This window comes from Mesoplodon bidens, assembly GCF_964165515.1.
Source record: "Mesoplodon bidens genome assembly, chromosome: 1".
NCBI classification, from domain to species: Eukaryota; Metazoa; Chordata; class Mammalia; order Artiodactyla; family Ziphiidae; genus Mesoplodon; species Mesoplodon bidens.
This window is the reverse complement of record NC_138176.1, coordinates 77,186,062-77,204,996: the sequence shown is the minus strand read 5'-3', so window position 1 is coordinate 77,204,996 and position 18,935 is coordinate 77,186,062. Positions and strand designations below refer to the sequence as shown.

Sequence of the window (18,935 nt, the reverse complement as noted above, 5' to 3'; positions counted from 1 at the left end):
TATAAATTAATTTGCTGATTATATATATATACACACACACACACACACACACACACACACACACACATATATAGTTGTACTGGATTTTTAAAACTCTTTATTTAACTTTTCATTATACCCTCCTCATTTACAGAGATGTTTCTCGCAGTTCCCACTTTTCAGTGGTTCCAGGCACCTGACTTTAAATGAAAACATCCCCTCTTTGGACTGTCTTGGAGGTGGGGAGGTACGGAGAGAGAAAGAGAATTTTCTTCTTGGCCCTAATGTCCACCTAATTTTTAAAGCATAGGTTCCTTATTATTATTATGTTTTAAGATTACAATTACATACATAGATTATATTATCAGATGCCTCCATGTCTCATTTCATTTTTCCTAACTTGTGAGGAATGAGTGGAGGGATGGACAGAGTAAAAAATACTTTTCCCTCTGAGAAAAGAAAGATGGGTGTAACTATTAAAACACTGCTGTGAGACTGGGGGATCAGTAGAGGTCAACATTACGTTTAGCCCTCTCCTCAAACGTGATTCTGTTCCATCTACCACCGTACAATAAATAATGCGAATTTCTCACGCATACAAATAGTTTTTGCATTGGACCAGTTGGTCCAGTTCTTCCATCTGCTAACTTCCTTCCCCCCTTGTCTCAGTTCATTAACTTTACCCTTTCCCGTACCCAAACCCTCCACCTAACCTCCCTCCCTCTTCTGGCTACTAGTCACTCTCGACTTTCCGCCACCCTCGTCCTCAGCATCCCCAGCCAGCAGCTGATTGGGGAGCTCAGTGGGCCGGGCCCCAGGTTAAAGTAAGTCAAAGCCAGAGCTCGGAGGTGAGTGACCTGGAGGGTGCGGCGGGGGCCAAGAGGTAGGAAGTGCTTTCCTTTCACGTGGGATTTCAGCGCAAATTTGTCTGGAGTTCTTGCGAGAGAGCTGGCAGGTTTTTACTATTTATCACCTACTCGCCAAGCTCGCCTTGGGGCTGCACTCGGTTCTCGGAAACTTCATTCAAAAGCCAAGCTAGGCGGCCCACGAGGTCGGGATTGGGGGGTTGTGAATGACCTCGAGGCCACTTCCTCCCTCTCCGAGCCCGTCCTCTACTCCCCTAGTTACCTTCACGGAAACAAAACTGCCCCCCAGGGCTAGAGAGGTCTCTGTTTCTCTCAGTCTCCCTCGCAAAGGGTTAATTTGTCAGATCGCACGAGGGGGAGGAGATTTCCCCGTAGACAAGTAAAAAGGGTGATGGACAAACGTGCGGGCACTAAGACCGCAAGGCATTCGTTTCCTCCTACTGTGGATGCGGACGCCCGGAGGAGGAGAGTCCCAGAGCGAGGAGCTGGGAGCAGAGGCACAGGCAATGCTCAACCCCGACTGTAGCTGAAAGAGGCCGAGGGAGACCGATTGCCGGAGACCGAGCGGCGAGGGGAAGACCTAGGGGGGTGGGTGGGGGAAGCAGACAGGCGAGCACTCGAAATCAAGCGCTTTACAGATTATTTTATTTTGTGTAGAGAACACGTAGCGACTCCGAAGATCAGCCCCAATGAACATGTCAGTGTTGACTTTACAAGAATATGAATTCGAAAAGCAGTTCAACGAGAATGAAGCCATCCAGTGGATGCAGGAAAACTGGTAGGTGATGCTTTCGCGTGATACTGTCCCCGGGAGCCCTGCGCGTCTTCCCGGTGTGCCTTAATGTCGGTACTCCCTTTCTGGGGCGTGAATCGAGCGAGGAACCGCGAGCAGCAGTGAGCGGATCGCTGAGTTCCCGGGTCTCCCGGGTGCAGGAGACATTGGGGCTGCATGAAGCGCCTGAGTCTGTGGCTGCCCCTGGGTGAACCGTGGCTACACATGCATCTTTAACATAGATTATATAACATAGACCATATATGTGTACATAGAGTAGATGTCTGTGCTACAGGGAAGGCGGGGGAGATGCCACAGTCCCTACCTGTGCTACTCCTTGTTTTCCTCTAGATTTGGGTTTTCTTGGTTGGCCTCCCGCAAGCAGAGTGTGAAAGGCAGTGGAGGGAGGACCCAGTCGCCTGCTCCCTTTAACCCTCTCCGGTCCACCGTCCTCAGCTCTCTGGTCCTCGCCCTCTCCCCATCCTTCCTGCCCTTCCTTTCTCCTTGCAGCTCTGCTACTTCACTGTCTTCCTCTTTGCTGCTCCCCGGCCGGATTCCTCCTTTCCTGGACCCCTTTCCCCACGCGGATCCCTTTCCGGTTTCATAAAGAGACGGAGGCGGGGAGTGGGGGAGGAGGGGACAATGAAAACAGTAATAAAAATGAATGAACCCGAGCGAGCGGAGCCACGCCATTATTAAGTTTGTTTTACGGAAACGCCTTTTGGACACACTCAATTCTAATTCAGTGGGAAGCTGCTGACTGGAGTTGAGACACGGATTAAAAACCTCTGGGTCCTCAGAGTCCTTCGGGGCTCTTCCCCAGACAAACTTCTAACCCGGGAAAGCATCTTTCTTGTTCACTGTGTCCCTCCGCCAGTCCTTTTGAAAATCCCTGTGTGGGAAGCGATCCTGTGTCACCTTGCAATATTTAACAGGAGGAGGGTGTGTGTGCTTATCTCGCTTCTTCCCTGTAGATCGAGCTTCTGTGGCAGACATTCTCTTACTCCTCTTAACCCCAGGTCTGGCGATCAGTAAAGAGCAAGCCCAACGCACCCCCAAGCTGGGCAGCGGCTGGCAGCCTCCCAGGTGCTGAATGAGAGGGTCCGGCCGAGGGGCTCCCTCCTGGGATCTGGGGGATCCCGCCCAACGCGTGCGCGAGCGCTTGCCCCCGGAGCCCTCACGACCTGCCTTCCCTCCCCCATCTCATCAATGGGAAACCAGAGACGCCGGCGCGCCGTGGGGCAGGGGCGGGGGAGCGGTGCAATAGGGGGTGCCGTGCACCGGAACCGGGTGGTGGGGGTTCAACGTCTTTTTCTCCGGCCCCTGGGAGTCGCGACTAGTCTCGGGGGGTTCGGCCGCCGCTCCCGCCTCCTCCCTCCCGGCCGGCCCGCCCGGGACCGGCAGGCCATTTGCGGCCGCAGCCCGGCCGGGCCCGCCCCCTGCGCCGTGCGTGCCGACTGGGCCCGGCCTGTTGGGGCGGGCGCGAGCGGCCCGGCGCGCGGCCCTGAGCGCTCACACTCGCTGCGGCGTGGCTGGGGGCTTCCGCGGGCGCGGGGGCCGGAGGGCCGCTGCCGCAAGCCAGGAGGGGAACGCAATCCGTTCGGGAAGCCGGGAAGTGCGGCAGCACACGGGGCGCGGGGCCGGGGCGCCCCCTGGGCCGCCGAGGGTGGGCCCGAAAGACGGCTGTGCACCGGGAGGCTCGATCCAGTAGGAGTTTAGACATTTAAGGCCTCGGCGCTCCGGGAGGGCAAGCCCCCTCGGGCTCCACAAAGGGAACCTTCTCCAGCGGCACTTCCTCCTCCCGCGAAGGGGGTGGCGCAGAAGGCAGGACGGGGGCGGGGGCCCGGGGGGGCGGGCGGCACGGCGGGCCAGCCGAAGGCTCTGGTCTTCTCTGCAGCTGTCTGTCGCGTTCGCTTGCCACACAGCTCAGCCCATCTTCCTCCCCCGTTGGCCCTGCGCGCTCTGTGGTTTCTAACGTCCGCCCTGTCTCCAGCTTGCTGCACCCTTGTTGAACCTGCGTCTCTGGAGCCGGCCTCCCCTCGCGCCAGCAGCTCGGGTTCACTGTGGGCCAGTGCCCCTCCGCGGTGGATACTGTCTCTTATTCACTTGTTGCCTTTTCTCTGAGGCTACTGTCTGTGGCTCCTCCACCTCCAGGTACCATTTCCCGCCTCTTTTCTCCTCTCGCTCAACAAGTACACTCTGAACTGGACAGGGCCTAGCCCTCTGGGGACTGAAAATGGCAAAAGTGAGCCAATTAATCTTCGCTTGTTGGGCTCTTGCCACTCTTTCCTCCTAGCTCTTTATCTGTACCTTTCATCTGGCAATGTCTTTCCTGGCTTTTCTTCATATGCCTAAATATTTGCATGTGTCTGTGCCTCCTATTAGACCATCATCTCTCCAGAGCATTGGTTCTTGTCTCATTCCAATCTTGATTATGCGGAGCACCTCAAAGAGCGCATTGTACCTGGCAGATGCTGGGGAAAAGGGTTGTCTAGTAGGTTAAGATGATGATGGGTGTCCATTTTATTGCCAGCACTACCTGTTAATACTCGAAGCTTAACATACTTGGCCTCCCCTTGCGTTTTGAATACTATGTCATAGTCACACACTAGGGTTTCCCCTTCCTGATTTTTTCTCTCTTTGACCTTAATTGTCTTGCTTTCTTCTTTTATCCCAGGGTGTATGCATTTCTCCCAATATCCTTAGGTCCCAGTTTTATAAGCCTCCCCCCAAAACCTCAACAGCCAAAAAGTCTTGAACCAGGTATATAAGAAAATGAAGATTTCCTTTTCATTTCCCTTGTTAACAGGAGAAGGAACTCCATAACCAAGGCTTACACCCTCTTGGGGGCAGGGGAAGTTTAGGAAACACAAGGTCTTACCTTTCCCAGACTGATTAAAAATGGCTTGAATAGCTTCTGGAGGAAAAACACAATGTTGTGAAGTTTCTACTCTAGTTTTTGACAAGACACTTTCAGTGGTCCTTAAAAATCCCTTAGACATAGCCTCAATTTAGAGGCTACGTCAAAACTCAATTTAGAGAATTATAACTTATCTCTCAAAAATAAGTTACACTTACTGTCTTTTGAAGAATTGTGAGAAAGGCCAGGAGTGCTGTTTTGTCAGTATGCTGTCTGAACTACCTTTTGAATATTGTTTGAAGGCCTTTATTAAACTTATAATCCATATTCATTACCTTATTACATATTAGTGTAATGGGACCCATTTTTGGAGTGGTGTTTTTATAAGCTAAAGGGTTCAACTGAGGGATGTTTATCAAGTTAATTGCTGCTTAAACAATGATTAACCCTGTATTCATTGTTCTAGACACAGGATAAATACTATAGACTGTTTTACTCTTCTAGCAGGTGGTTTCACATGTAATAGATTAGAAAAGCTATGGAAATGCAAAGTAATAAATATTATGCCTTGGAGAATCATCCTGAGCCACATCTTGAAACTATATGTCAAGTTAAAAATATCCTGGGTAATATTATCTGGTAAATGAAAGTGTTTTGCATGAGGTAGAGGAAAATGCCTGCTTTTAGCTCAACAGCATTTTTGAGTTCTGATTTTACACAGAAAAGCCCTTGTGATTTTATGGCATTGAAAATAGAGGCATTTTGTTCTTTTATGAGATGTCTGGCCTTTACCTGTTATTTTCACGAATAGCTGACTTAATTTATAAGGGCTGCCATCAAGAGAGCAAAACCGCCTAGTGATTGGTAAGGTGACATAAAATTCATTGAGTGAGAAGGGCAGCTGGGCTCTGCCTTCCCTTTCAGCAGCCTGTCAGTCCTGTGCTAGCAGCCCTGGATGCTAGTTGCTCCAGTTGTAATTGTCTGGCCAATGATGATTATCTTCTGATGTCGGCTGACACAGTGTCCACCAATAGGAAAGCAGGAGGCCTGTGCTGACTGCTGTAACATTATGTATGTGAGGTGACGTCATCACAGGGCTTGTCTAGAACCTCACGAAACCCTCCCCCGCTCCCCTCTGGCATCCTCCACATCCAGCTTTGTATATTTTTCTGACTTTCTCCCCTCCCTTCACCCGTGGTAATGGCTATAAGGGTTTTATTGTTTTTATATTTTGAGTTCTGTATTTGGGGTCTAAGATAGTGTAGGAATTTTTAGAAGTAAATACTGTCTGGCTAAGGAAACTTTATCCACAAATTGGTTTTTACTAAGGAAAAATAATAAAAGAAACACTATCAGTAAAAAGGATTGTACATCTTTATGTTCTTTCTTATATGTGAGGTTTGGAAAGTAACGTACAATTTCAGTATGAATAAAACATAAAAGTATTATAAGCCTGTGTTAGATTTTTTACTCAAAATACAGCATCATAATGTCTATCAAACTTTAGAATGCAGGCTGTTGTTCTTCCTGTAGTGACAGTTGCTTTGCATTGATCTTTAAAATCCTCCTTGTGACCTGTTGTATGCTTTTGTAAGAAAAGTGGCTGGAAAACAGTACAATCTGTGGTCATGAGTCAGAAAAGGCCACAGTGTCTCATTTAATCAATGACACTACAGCAAATACAAATTTGGTCAGCTGTCTAGGAAACTACTGTGTCCACATTGTACACAGTGTGTTGCTTGCCACTTAGTTTGGAGAATCACAGTTCATATTAGCCTTAAGATTGAAAATCCTAAGTGTGAGGAACTTAACATTTCATTCAGTAAACTTTAGAAAGCACTGAGATGTTGCCTAATATGTATTAGGTTAAGAATGAGAACACTGAGAAAAAGTATACAGAGGAAAATTGGAATCTGTTATGATCCTAGAAAATAATGAAATGTTGTGAAGGAACTTTAATCTGAACTTTTATGTAGCTTTAAAAAAAGGATGTATATTCATGCAGTCTTTGATTTTTTTTAGGATTTCCAGGGATAATGCAAAATTATTTTATGATTATCCATCTCTATATTTGCATTAGTAATAAATATTATGCATATGGTGGTAAAATGTTTACGTAGGCCTTTTGTTAAATTGGAAGTTAAATTTTGTGGTCTAAAGAAGGCTCCTTGGTGCTTTTAATGTTAGATGATAATAGCTCTAAAAGTGTCAGGATCACATTGGAATTTAACTCCAAAGTCAGTCCACTCCAAATCTAAGAGTTGTTCTGCATATTTCCTTCTAGGGAGAATCTATCTAGTCAGCGGGAAAGTTTTGAGAGGGATGGAGACTTAAAAATACTTAAGAGAGCATAAAATAACCATCTAGCCTGTCTTAAGCCAACAAAATAAAATGAAGGAGTACAGCAAATCAAGAATTCATCTTTGGTTCAATGATCTGGATATTTCAGGTCCAATATTTTCTGAGATGAGTTATCCAAAAATTATTGCCATGATTCGCTTAATTTTTCATGTCTGGATACAGGTGAGCTGAGCTGGCTTTATTAACAGGAAGCAGACAACAGTCCACACAATTTGCCTTTGCTCTGTACCTTTATTCTTAGCTTCAGATATGTCTGCTCCACTTACTTTCCATTTATCTTTGTTAGAAGAGCACAGGCATTTATCTGGAAAAGTTTACCTTAGAAAAGTTACCTATACCACAGATATTATTCCTATTGATAGCCTAAGGAAATCTGAATGAAACTATAACATGGCTTTATTGAAAGCTTTATTGAAAATAAAGATTTATTGAAAATATAACAAGGCTTTATTGAAAGCTCATAACTTCATTCCTTTATTTGTATTCTGATTGTGTGTGTATACAGGCAGGTACAGATGTGTAAAGTTGGCATAGTTATTCAGAATTTTAAAACAACAGCATCCTTAATTATATTTGACTTACAATAATTTTATTTTAGAGGTAGATTAATCCTTTTAAAAAAAAAGATTGCCCTAGAGTCAAGAATGGATTTGTAATTTTAAGTTCATTGAGCAAAAATCATCCCAAAGCACAGATCCTGGTAAGTCATCTAAGTTCAAGCTTATAATTTTATCATGATTCATTTCTGTACTGAGAACTCATGATTTTTAGTTTCAAGGTTATTTTTCTTAATATATTGGAATGACAGGTATTTTTAGGAACCCTTTTGTTTAGTCATTCACCCACTACGAACTTTCTAAAATTTAACTTTAAGCCTGTCTTCCCAAAATAATGTACAAATGAAAAAGATTTACACTTATCTTTGCTGAGATAAATAATTAGACATGCTGATTAGAAGCAGTTTTGCTGGACAGATACTCATACAGTTTTCTAATGAGTTAATTCTCTTTCCTTTGGGATTTCATATTTTAGTTTTTTTCTTTCTATAGGTTTTTTTGGGTTTCTAATTGTAATATGATAAGGAAAATATCATTGATATAATGTATTTTGGGGAGGGGGACCCCTACTGTTTTTAACCAAATCTGTGATCACATATTTTAAAGTATAATGTATATATAATATAGTATATATATGTATATATATTATATAACTTCATTTTCTTAAAGATAAATTTCAGATGTTTTAGCTCAACCCTTTATTTTATTTTTTAAATTAATTAATTAATTTATTTTTGGCTGTGTTGTGTCTTCGTTGCTGTGTATGGGCTTTCTCTAGTTGCAGCAAGCGGGGGCTACTCTTCGTTGCCGTGCGCGGGCTTCTCATTGCGGTGGCTTCTCTTGTTGCGGAGCACAGGCCCTACAGCACGCTGGCTTCAGTAGTTGTGGCGCGTGGGCTCTGCAGCACAGGCTCAGTAGTTATGGTGCACGAGCTTAGTTGCTCTGCAGCATGTGGTATCTTCCAGGACTAGGGATCGAACCCATGTCCCCTGCACTGGCAGGCGGATTCCTAACCACTGCGCCACCAGGGAAGTCCCTTCAACCCTTAATTTTTTTAACACCCGTCCTGGGACTTTTTTGTTTTGTTTTATTTTTTTAATGATCCTTTGAATTCTGAGGCTCAATTTTTTATTTAATATATTTATTTATTTATATTTTTGGCTGTGTTGGGTCTTCGTTGCTGCGCACAGACTTTCTCTAGTTGCGGCCAGTGGGGCCTACTCTTCACTGCAGTGCGCGGGCTTCTCATTGTGGTGGCTTCTGTTGTTGCAGGGCGTGGGCTCTAGGCACACGGGCTTCAGTAGTTGTGGCGCGCACGGGCTCTACAGCGCAGGCTCAGTAGTTGTGGCACATGGTCTTAGTTGCTCTGAGGCATGTGGGATCTTCCTGAACCAGGGATCAAACCCTGTCCCCTGCATTGGCAGGTGGATTCTTAACCACTGTGTCACCAGGGAAGTCCAGAGGCTGAATTTTTGAATTGATTGTTAACGCTTAATGGGCAGTACAAAAGATCATTCTTTGAAGAAGACTGACAAGATGAATGAAATGCATGTTTATCATTTATCTTTGTTAGGAGAGCATAGACATTTGCTTTAAAAAGTTTATGTTTTGTATATGTATGACTGATTCACTTTGTTATAAAGCAGAAACTAATAAAAAAAGTTTATGTTTATATATGTACACAAAAACGTGTATACACATAAACATGTTAAAGTGACTTTTTAAAAAAATGAAAACCAATACCCCATTAAAGACCATTTTGTGTGTGTTTCCTGCTATTAGAAAAGCATCTTCCTTGGAATTCCTTGGTGGTCCAGTGGTTAGGGCTTGGCACTTTCACTGCCGTGGGCCTGGGTTCAGTCCCTGGTTGGGGAACTAAGATCCCACAAGACACAGAGTGTGGCCAAAAAAAAAAAAAAAAGCCTCATCCTGAGCCAAATGCACTTTTCTAAAAATACAGCCTAATTTGACTATTTTGTCAATTTTTTTAACTAGTTAAATAATACTATTTTAGTAAGTGTCTTAAAACTGCAAAATTTGAACGTTTAGTACTTGGATTTACCCCAATTATTAATAATTTTTAAAAAATCTTCAGTATGGGTAATAGTAGGTGAAACCCTCAAGTTTTTCTGTCTTTTAGGCCCAATTGCCTGTCTCCTTCTATTTATAAAGGTGGTGTTAATACAATGTAAAAGTTTTTAAGATGCTAGACCCACTCCAACTGGGGTAATTGACTTTTTCAGGTGAAGTGGGTTCAGTGGAATTGAACTCTTTGAAGTTGAGAATTTCATGATCTTGTTTCAGGAGGCTCAATAGGGGGGGAAAAAAAGGCCTGATGAAAAGGTTTAATCCTGAAGCTTTTTTTTTTTTTTTTTTTTTTTTTTTTCTGTACGCGGGCCTCTCACTGCTGTGGCCTCTCCCGTTGCGGAGCACAGGCTCCGGACACACAGGCTCCGCGGCCATGGCTCGCGGGCCCAGCCGCTCCGCGGCATGTGGGATCTTCCGGGATAGGGGCACGAACCCGTGTCCCCTGCATCGGCAGGCGGACTCTCAACCACTGCGCCACCAGGGAAGCCCCTGAAGCTTTTGTTTTTAATGTGTGAGACTTCTCTTGAAGTCTAAGGGTACCTTAAGCATTTAAAAGCTGGTCTAGCAGTGGTTATCATTACAATAAGAGGGTATGAAGCTCAATACAAAGTTATTCTAAATATCAAGTTTGCAGTTTCCTCTCAATTTTATGACTTTTTGACATAGATTTAATTTCAAGATCTTAGAAAGGAAGGTAGATTTTCTTCATTCTAATAGTTGATACATAGTTGTTTACTGATTGCAGACATTCTTTTAAAGTTTTATATATGTTAATGGTTAAATCCTCCCAACCACCCTTTGACGTATTATCTTTTTTTTTTTTTTTTTTGCGGTATGCGGGCCTCTCACTGTTGTGGCCTCTCCCGTTGCGGAGCACAGGCTCCGGATGCGCAGGCTCAGCGGCCATGGCTCACGGGCCCAGCCGCTCCGCGGCGTATGGGATCCTCCCGGACCGGGGCACGAACCCGTATCCCCTGCATCGGCAGGCGGACTCTCAACCACTGCGCCACCAGGGAGGCCCGATGTATTATCTTTTTGATTTTACACAATAGGAAATGAGACACAGTATGGTTAAACAAGTTGGAATTTGTATGTAGGGACAAAAAAAAGGAGAAATGGGCTCCAGCCTTGACTAAGGCTTGGTCACCCAGGCCCCTATCATCCCCCTATTCGTATGAGAATAAATATTCAATCAATAAAATAATGCACTTGGAAACTTGGCAGTACTGTAAACATGGAAGGTACCTGTGGTTTTAGTCTGGTATCTCACAGTGTCTATATTCTGTTTTTCGCTAAGTGGATCCTGAACACTTAAGGCAAGAATAACTACAAAAAGTATTATTGATGTTATAATGAGCATTGTACTATGCAGATATAAATAGTTTAATTATTAAGAATTATTATAAGTATTACTATCAATACTTTTACAATTGTAGAAAGCCATGTCACCTTTAATAATGCTTCCATCATAAAATATTCCAATTTTATCTCAAACAAACCATGACCTACAGGTTTGGAACATGTCTTACAAAGCATACTTTGCCTGCTTCTCTGTGCTATGAGCACTGTCCACTCAGCTTGGTTCTAAACCCTAGGAGCTTCTGTTTCCACCTGGTACTGCCTGTAGCCAGGCTTTCCTTCAGGCAGGTTTTAGTAGCTACTGGTAAATAGCCAACACCTGTTGACAGGGGGAAATAAATAAATAAATAAATAAATAAAATTATATATATATATATATATTACCCCACTCACACACACACGCATATGGGTTGGAGATGTCCTTATTCTTAAAGGTCAGCTCCTACAGTGTGAAGAATTAAAGAGAACATTGTTTTGTTTATTAGTTTTAAATCCTTTTCCTGATTTTAAAGTAAATACTTACTATAGAAAAATAGAAATGAAAACATTAAAAAATATGCAGGAAAAAAACCACCTTTAATTCTTATCCAGAGGCAACCACTGTTATTTTGCCACATTTCCTTCAGCTTTATTTCCAAGATTTTTAGATCATTCAGTGAATGTCAACGACAGATTGAGTTCTCTATTATGTGCTAGGGACTGCACTGGGCACTTTCATTCACCTACTGTCTCATTACAACTTTATATGTTGCTTTGTTTCCTTTTTACATTATAAATGTTTTTCATGTCACTAACACCTCTCTGTAAGTATAATTTTCAGTGGCTACTTAATATTGTATTGTTTGGTCTTAATTTAGATAACCACTCCCTTACATGTTAGGTTGAACATGTTAAGTTTCTAATATTTTGCTATTAGAAATAGTCCTCTGGACATTGTTGGAGGAGGTCATCAAGAGGACGTTGGGCCCCAGTTGACCGGAGAGCCAGACCTGGGCGATTCAGGCTCTTCACCCCCTCCCCTGCCCTTGGAATATAAGTTTTGCCCACCATTGCCACAACCAGAGCCATTTCAGTGATGCATCCTTGAGAGGGTAATGTGTTGTTGAGACCGTCTGGGTGGTATGCAGGGCTGAAACTCCTTAAGGACAGCATATAAACTCTTAGTTCTGGCTGGAGGGTGCAAAGATTTACTTGTCTTGCAGCCACCCAAGACAAGCGTCATTAGTAAGTCCCCTTGCCTGTTACCTGCCACCTACCAGTCTGGAGTGGCTGCCTTTTTCTTTGGTCTCTTCCTGGCTTCCAGTGTAAGGGGGCCAGTTTCAAATCTTACCTGGGTACTCCTGGGGATACAAACCAACAGCTGTCCTTCTAGGCCTGGAGGTGGCACTGCAGTGGGCAGCTCGCACCCCTCTTTGTGATGAGAGCACAGGTAATGTTTGCTGTGCTATTAGAGGTGTTTTATAACTAACCTATTATTAATAATGCTTGACTCATATGTGGCCTGACCCACCAGGCCCCTATCAACTGTAGAGTGATTCCCCTTTAAGACCTAGTGTTGTAGATACTTGGAATTTGTGGGGTTTTTTTTCTTTTAACATCTTTATTGGAGTATAATTGCTTTATAATGTTGTGTTAGTTTCTGTTATATAACAAAGTGAATCAGCTATACGTATACTTATATCCCCCTATCCCCTTCCTCTTGCATCTCCCTCCCACCCTCCCTATCCCACCACTCTAGGTGGTCACAGAGCACCGAGCTGATCTCCCTGTGCTATGAGGCTGCTTCCCACTAGCTAGCTATTTTACATCTGGTAGTGCATATATGTCAATGCCACTCTCTTACTTCATCCCAGCTTACCCTTTCCTCTCCCTGTGTCCTCAAGTCCATTCTCTATGTCTGCGTCTTTATTCCTGTCTTGCCCCTATGTTCTTCAGAACCACTTTTTTTTTTTTTTAGATTCCATATATATGTGTTAGCATATGGTATTTGTTTTTCTCTTTCTGACTTACTTCATTCTTTTTTTTATTAGTTTCTGCTTTATAACAAAGTGAATCAGTCATACATATACATCTGTTCCCACATCCCTTCCCTCTTGCATCTCCCTCCCTGGAGTTTGTGGTTTTAACACTAGCAGTTTTGACTCGGAGAATGATCGAATGGTCCAGGAAATCAAGCAGGCTTGTTTTTTTCTTTTTTGCTGAAGCATTCGTTTGTCAGAGCAGTTATGTTTGCTTTCTTTTATTGTCTGGTAGGTAGGAAATCTTGGAGGTAGAAACTTACGTTCTTATGAAAAATGTCCCCACGAAGGAGTGCAGCACTTGGTACTGACTATAAAAGTAAGAGAAGATTAAGAGGTCAAGGAACACTGTGATCCTTAATCAGAAAAAATAGGTGGTTTAATGGAATTTTCTAGGTTAAAGGAGTGTTCTTCAAACTTTTTTGCTGACATCCACCTAAAAGATGTTTGAAAAACTATGTACTGCCTCACACATTTAATTGTTTTTCTTTGTAAGTTGAAGTAAATTAATTTTTTAATAGAGATAGAATAAATAAGTTGAGGATTGGCTAGTTTCAATAAATATTTCATGACTTGCTAAGATAGGTTTATCTCTTTGTTGAGTACTGCACAACAAATCTGAAATAAATGACATAACATTTTTACCCATGGTTTCATTCATTGGTAGCTCCAAAAAGCAGTCTACATTCCACCTCGATACATTTAAAAGATTCAGCTGTACTCATCCTACGTTGTTTCTGGTTGTTCTGAACTGAGAATATCTCAACATTCAGAAGGTAGAGTCTAGTCAGCAGGAAAAAAAAAAGTATCATTCTGCCTCACATCATTGTTCATTTTTACTTTGCTTTTGGGGTGAGAAAGAGAGACACGGGTAGGCTGTCAAGTGTCTTAAACTATCTTTTCTTGACTGCGGAGAAGGTCATAGCTGATAGCATTTCTGTGTGTGTTGTGGTCATTAGGACTAGTCTCCTAATTGCGCAAAGCAATTCCTTATTCTTGACTTGGTCATCCACTGTCAGAACCTGAGGACCTCCTCAAGAAGTTGAAGAAGTAGAAGCTCATTCTACTTGGGGTGTCTCTGATTATTTGAAGACTGTTCTACGTATTGACCTGAAAGTTATGACCCTCCATGGGTCGTCCATTAGTACTTAGTCCTGACTCTAGCTGTAATTTGTTCTCACTTCTGCATGAGTGTCTTGTATGCATTTGAAAATGACTACTACCTCCACTCTAGGCTTTCTTTTTTAGAATATCATCTGCAGTTCACTGGTAATCCACATGGACACTTCTGAAAAATAAAAAATTAGAACTCCTATACTTTTGAATAATTAAATATTACCTACTAGGAAACTCCTGAGAAATGTATGAAAGCTTACTAAAATTTGGCACTTCTACGTTAAAATGAGCAAGTCTGTATTGGAAAGTACAGTGAGGGAGTGGGGAGTCCTAATTTAGTATTCTACTAAAAAGTCCACAACATGGTGCTTTGGAACAATACAAAGCTCCTACTGTACGGGATGTTCTGGAAATTTTAAGGACTCTCTGTTAGCCCGGAACCAGTGGGGTTGTCTTGAGTTGTAATTGGTTTTCATTTACTGTTCCTGCATTCATATTTGCAGAAATACTTTTTTGGAACCTGTCTTTTGTGATGGCTGATATTGTTTGTGATTATACCGCTTTGGTTGGTACTTGGTTCTTCTCCAGTTCTTTGTAATTACTGGGATCATTTTCTACTGACCAGAGGGTAGTTTGAGGTAGAAAAACGTTTGAGAACCATGCTCCGGTGTCCTCGATCCTTAACTAGGAATTTGGGCCAGACTCTCGTGGAGAGTTTGTTTTTCCTCAGAATACACGTGTACAGGCTTCATCTCAGAGATTCAGAATTAACAGGCCTGTGGAGGAGTCCAGGTACTGGAAAAGATCTTCTCAGCTGATTCTTGCCTTAATGAGGAGCGCCTCTGTGGTGGTGCTCATTCCATCTCACATTCTTTGCGTCTGTCTTCTCAGATCATTGATTTCACAAACTGGACACCTCTCCCTCTTCTAGCCTGTTCCACCTCCTTTATCAGCTAGCTACATGGGACCAGGCCGTCACTCTGCCCAGCACCCTTCTCTCCCTCCTTCTCTCCCTCCTTCCCTCTAATTCACAGCCAAGTCCTTTGTGATCTGGGCCTCAGTTTCCTTTCTCTCAGTTCATTTCCATTGCCACTGGCCTCCTTCAGGCCCCCAGCACTACTTTTTGTCTCCTCGCTCACTTTCCAACCTCCAACTCCTGCGTTTCCCTCCCATAGTAAAAACCTTCAGTGGTTTCCCCTTGTCTATAGGACAAATCGGAATTCTTTTGACTGATTTGAAAAGCCATTCAAAATCCCAGCTCCAGATTATCTTCCTAGTGTTACCTATTGAAATAGCCCTCCTCCCAGGCCTATTCAAATACAAAACCTTTCTCTTCCCTGCCCACCAAAATCGATTGTCCTTTCTTTGTGGTTTGCTGTCACTTGGCTCATAAATAGATTAGTATTCTTGCTTCTATCTTTGAAATCAGTGCCTATCACAGAATTTGGCTATAGTTGCCCTCACTGTGTGTTGACTAGATGAATGCACAAGGCTGTTTATTTACTCTCGGATGTGTTTCTGCTTTATTATCCAGTACCTCTTTATATGGTCCTTAAGTGAATTATGGGAAATTGTCTAGTGCCTTCTTGAAACAATAATAAAAAGACTTATTTTTTTCATCTAATTTTCTTTTTAAGAGGAAAGATATTCATTTAGCATGACTAATTTTTAGTGAATCCATTTTAATTGTTGGGGATTATTAGTCCTTTTCTAGGCAGCCAAACCAGCCACTCCAATCAGAAAGAAGTCAAAAGCTTGCCTAAAGTGGTGGGGAAGCTAGGATTGTATGCACAAGGAAAAAAAAGTCAGGAAGAAAATAATATTGGTACCAAAATGGTAAAAAGTAGTTGTATAAAATGATGGTTGTTATTTCTCTTATTGCTCTTCCAGTTTTCCATAATCTTTTTTGTATTACATTCTGGGTATGTATAGGTGGTGGGATTTTGCATATGGTCATATTTTTTCATTTTTTGCCTTAACTATAGTGTACTTACTATCTTCATAGTAAAAGATCAGCTTCATTTTATAATGGTGTATTATCTGATACAAGGTAATAAGCATTTTTGTAAAACACCAATGCACATTTTAAACACAAAGGCATTTTGTGAGAACAGGGAACTGCACATTCTTATTTCAAATGAATACACTTTCTCAGATTAAGGTAGAGATTAGTCATACTGTTGATGTCACAAAAACTTCCCTGTCATTCTCCATTTCTAAATTATACAGTTTGATTATTTTTTTAGTAGGAAAGTTTCCTGCTTCTTTAAGGAAGGGTGATAACAGACATTCATTTCACTTGAACATGACAACTTTTATGTCTGGGTTTCAGGAATGTATCTAATAAGGCAAAGGTTCCCCAGGGACAATAGTCATCTAATCTAATAGCAGTAAAAGATTAAACATAAACCTGTCTCTAGAGATCAGAAAATGAATCAGATAATCAACTCAGGGACCTCGTGGCACCTGGAAACAGATGCTGCACAGGTACCTGGGATACATCATTAACAAATACTCCAGCACTGCTGAATGCCTGGGAGAACGAGGCATAGAATGCCTGATTTAGAGGAGCTGGAAGGAATTTGTTACTCTCTGCAATAAAGGGCCAGTCTAGTCCAGAAGCCAGGCCTTGTGGAGCCAGAGAACCTGGTGTGTCTAGCCTGGTAGGAAGTCCCAGGGATCTTGTTGGGACCCCAGTGACAGAGCTTTTCCACAGGACTGCTTTGCAGAGATCTTATCAGTTCTGGGCATTGCTTTGAACTCTTGCTTCTTCTGGACTTACTCTTAGAGAGAAGAGAGAGACAAGGGATTGACTGCAGTGTGAGAACATGAGAAGTAGTATTTTGTTTTTACAGTTATCTGTGTCTAGGAAGCATTGTCTCAGCCAGCAAACAAAAGGGCTCAGGAGCCGGGAAAGGGAGGGTGGAGGAGAATGGGTCCAAATTATATGAGATATAGTTTTTAAAAATCTCTGTAATTGAGTTAATGATGATCTTTTGGTCTTAACCTTCCTATAAATTTAGAAAAAGTTCTGCCCTTACGCTCCAGACAACTTAAATAAGTATTCTTTCTGGATGCAAGAAAATAAGCTGTAGGTTAGAAATATCCTAAAGGAGCAAAAAAGAAAATAGTAAATATAAGGAAAATATTAGATATATTAGACTCAATTTTTCTAAAAGAGTGTTAAAAATACTATTTCCTCAAAATTAATATTTCTTGAAGTAAATTTAAAAATTTAATCTGCTAAATATTTATGACTTTCTTCTGTAACAGCAGAAAAAAGGTACATTTATCTCTTTTCAGGTAACTTTTTTAAGGGAAGTTTTTTTCCTATGAAATTTTTTTTTTTAATTTGAAAACTACCCTAAAATAAAGCATAAGAAATTATACATTGTTTCATATTCTAGAACACATTTATGAGCCTAATACCAAAATTACAATTCACCAAGTATGAAACATTCTGACTAGCACAATCTCTAAATATATATATATACATTTCTGACTGGTAGAGAGTGAGGGCTATATGATTGTATCTGACATTTTAAAACATTAAAACAGGAATTTTCACATTATAAACTTTTGATAAATTTTTAAACATTCAAGCAAATTTTCACACTTTAAACGCTTGATATGTATTTACACTTTGTTTCAAAAATAGGCTTCGATTTCAATGTCATATAATATGAATATTATAATAATTTTAAAAATAAGTATTAATTATTGGGCTTTTTTTAAAATTGGGCAAATGTTGATGCCAGTCCCTCCTTTAGTTCTGTTGAGACAAGCAAGAAGTAGTCAACATCCTGTAACTGCTGTGTAGGCTTGGATTGGGGGTATTTTATGTGGATAATTAAGGCAAAACAGCTGGTTTTTTGAACTTGCATTATTATATATAGAGAATAACACACTCACAATGGAAAACTATATAGAATAAACTAAAACAAAAAACAAAAAAAACTCTACCATTATAAGAGAATTAATCGTGGCTAAGGGACAAAAAGTTCGGCCTTAGAGATCTATTGCATCATCAGACTAAACTTTCTGTGGAGATTGTTTCTTCCCCCAAAAGTATTTGGTGTCCAGAGGCTCTTTTTGTCCCAGCAACCCTGAAGGGACCAGGGTATAGGGACTCAAGCTGGTGAATTATGCTTGTCCTACTTTCTCACAGTGGAATACAGATTCTAACAAAAATTGGTGCAATTGGATACCCCTTTCAGGATTAAATTTTACTTAGTGGGAAGAATACGTAGTCTCTTTTATGTTTATAGTCTGTCCTATCTGGATATGCTCTAATAGATTTAAAGTGTTTTCCTAAGGTAGTTAAAATATAACAGCTCCAAATGTCTTGTTTATATGCAAAGTCTAGGACATTTGGAATGTAGTAGTTTTCTGAAGTATTGCTATAAATTGTGTTTTCATTGATCTTGGGCCAGACCATCAATAGCTTGCCAATTGTCTTCATTAGTTAGCTTAAATTGTTTTTTTCATGTGAAAATGAAAAGCAATACTCTTGTTTTCTCATGAGTTCAGCTGAGTTTAAATATTTAATATTTCCATCCTAGTTTCTGAAATTTATGTATGTATTGTTTTTCATCAAATTGTATGCACCTGGAGGCCTAGAATTAGGAGATATACATAAAATCTTTACTTTTTTCTTAAGACTTTTCTTATGTAGAGAAGTATTAGGATTCATCTTGATAAAGCAAAGATGTGTAATGTCACAGAAACATTTTTTAAAGGAATAAACTCCTATCAGTTGTAGTTTCTTCATCAGTGGATAGGCCTGGTGCAAGTAACTTTAAGTTACATATTGTAGAAAATTTAGGAAACACAAATAAGCAAAAATAAGAAAGCAAATGTTACCCTGAGATAAACATTAACATTTTGGTGTAAATCTTTTTAAACATCTTTCTTTCCATCTCTCCATCTCTATGTTTTTAACAAAAATATTTTCATAGT

At 41.5% G+C, this 18,935-nt stretch overlaps 1 protein-coding gene across 1 annotated transcript in view; it reads left to right on the top strand.

Moving 5' to 3' along the window:
- The first annotated feature begins 1,094 nt into the window (after positions 1–1,094).
- The window catches only part of ELOVL6 (ELOVL fatty acid elongase 6), a 144,208-nt gene continuing 126,367 nt past the window's right edge, over positions 1,095–18,935 (top strand). The window contains exons 1-2 of the mRNA XM_081250253.1: positions 1,095–1,348; positions 1,503–1,623. Coding sequence (XP_081106379.1) covers positions 1,535–1,623 — 89 coding nt within the window. The 5' untranslated portion in view covers positions 1,095–1,348; positions 1,503–1,534. The remainder of the gene's footprint in view (positions 1,349–1,502; positions 1,624–18,935) is intronic.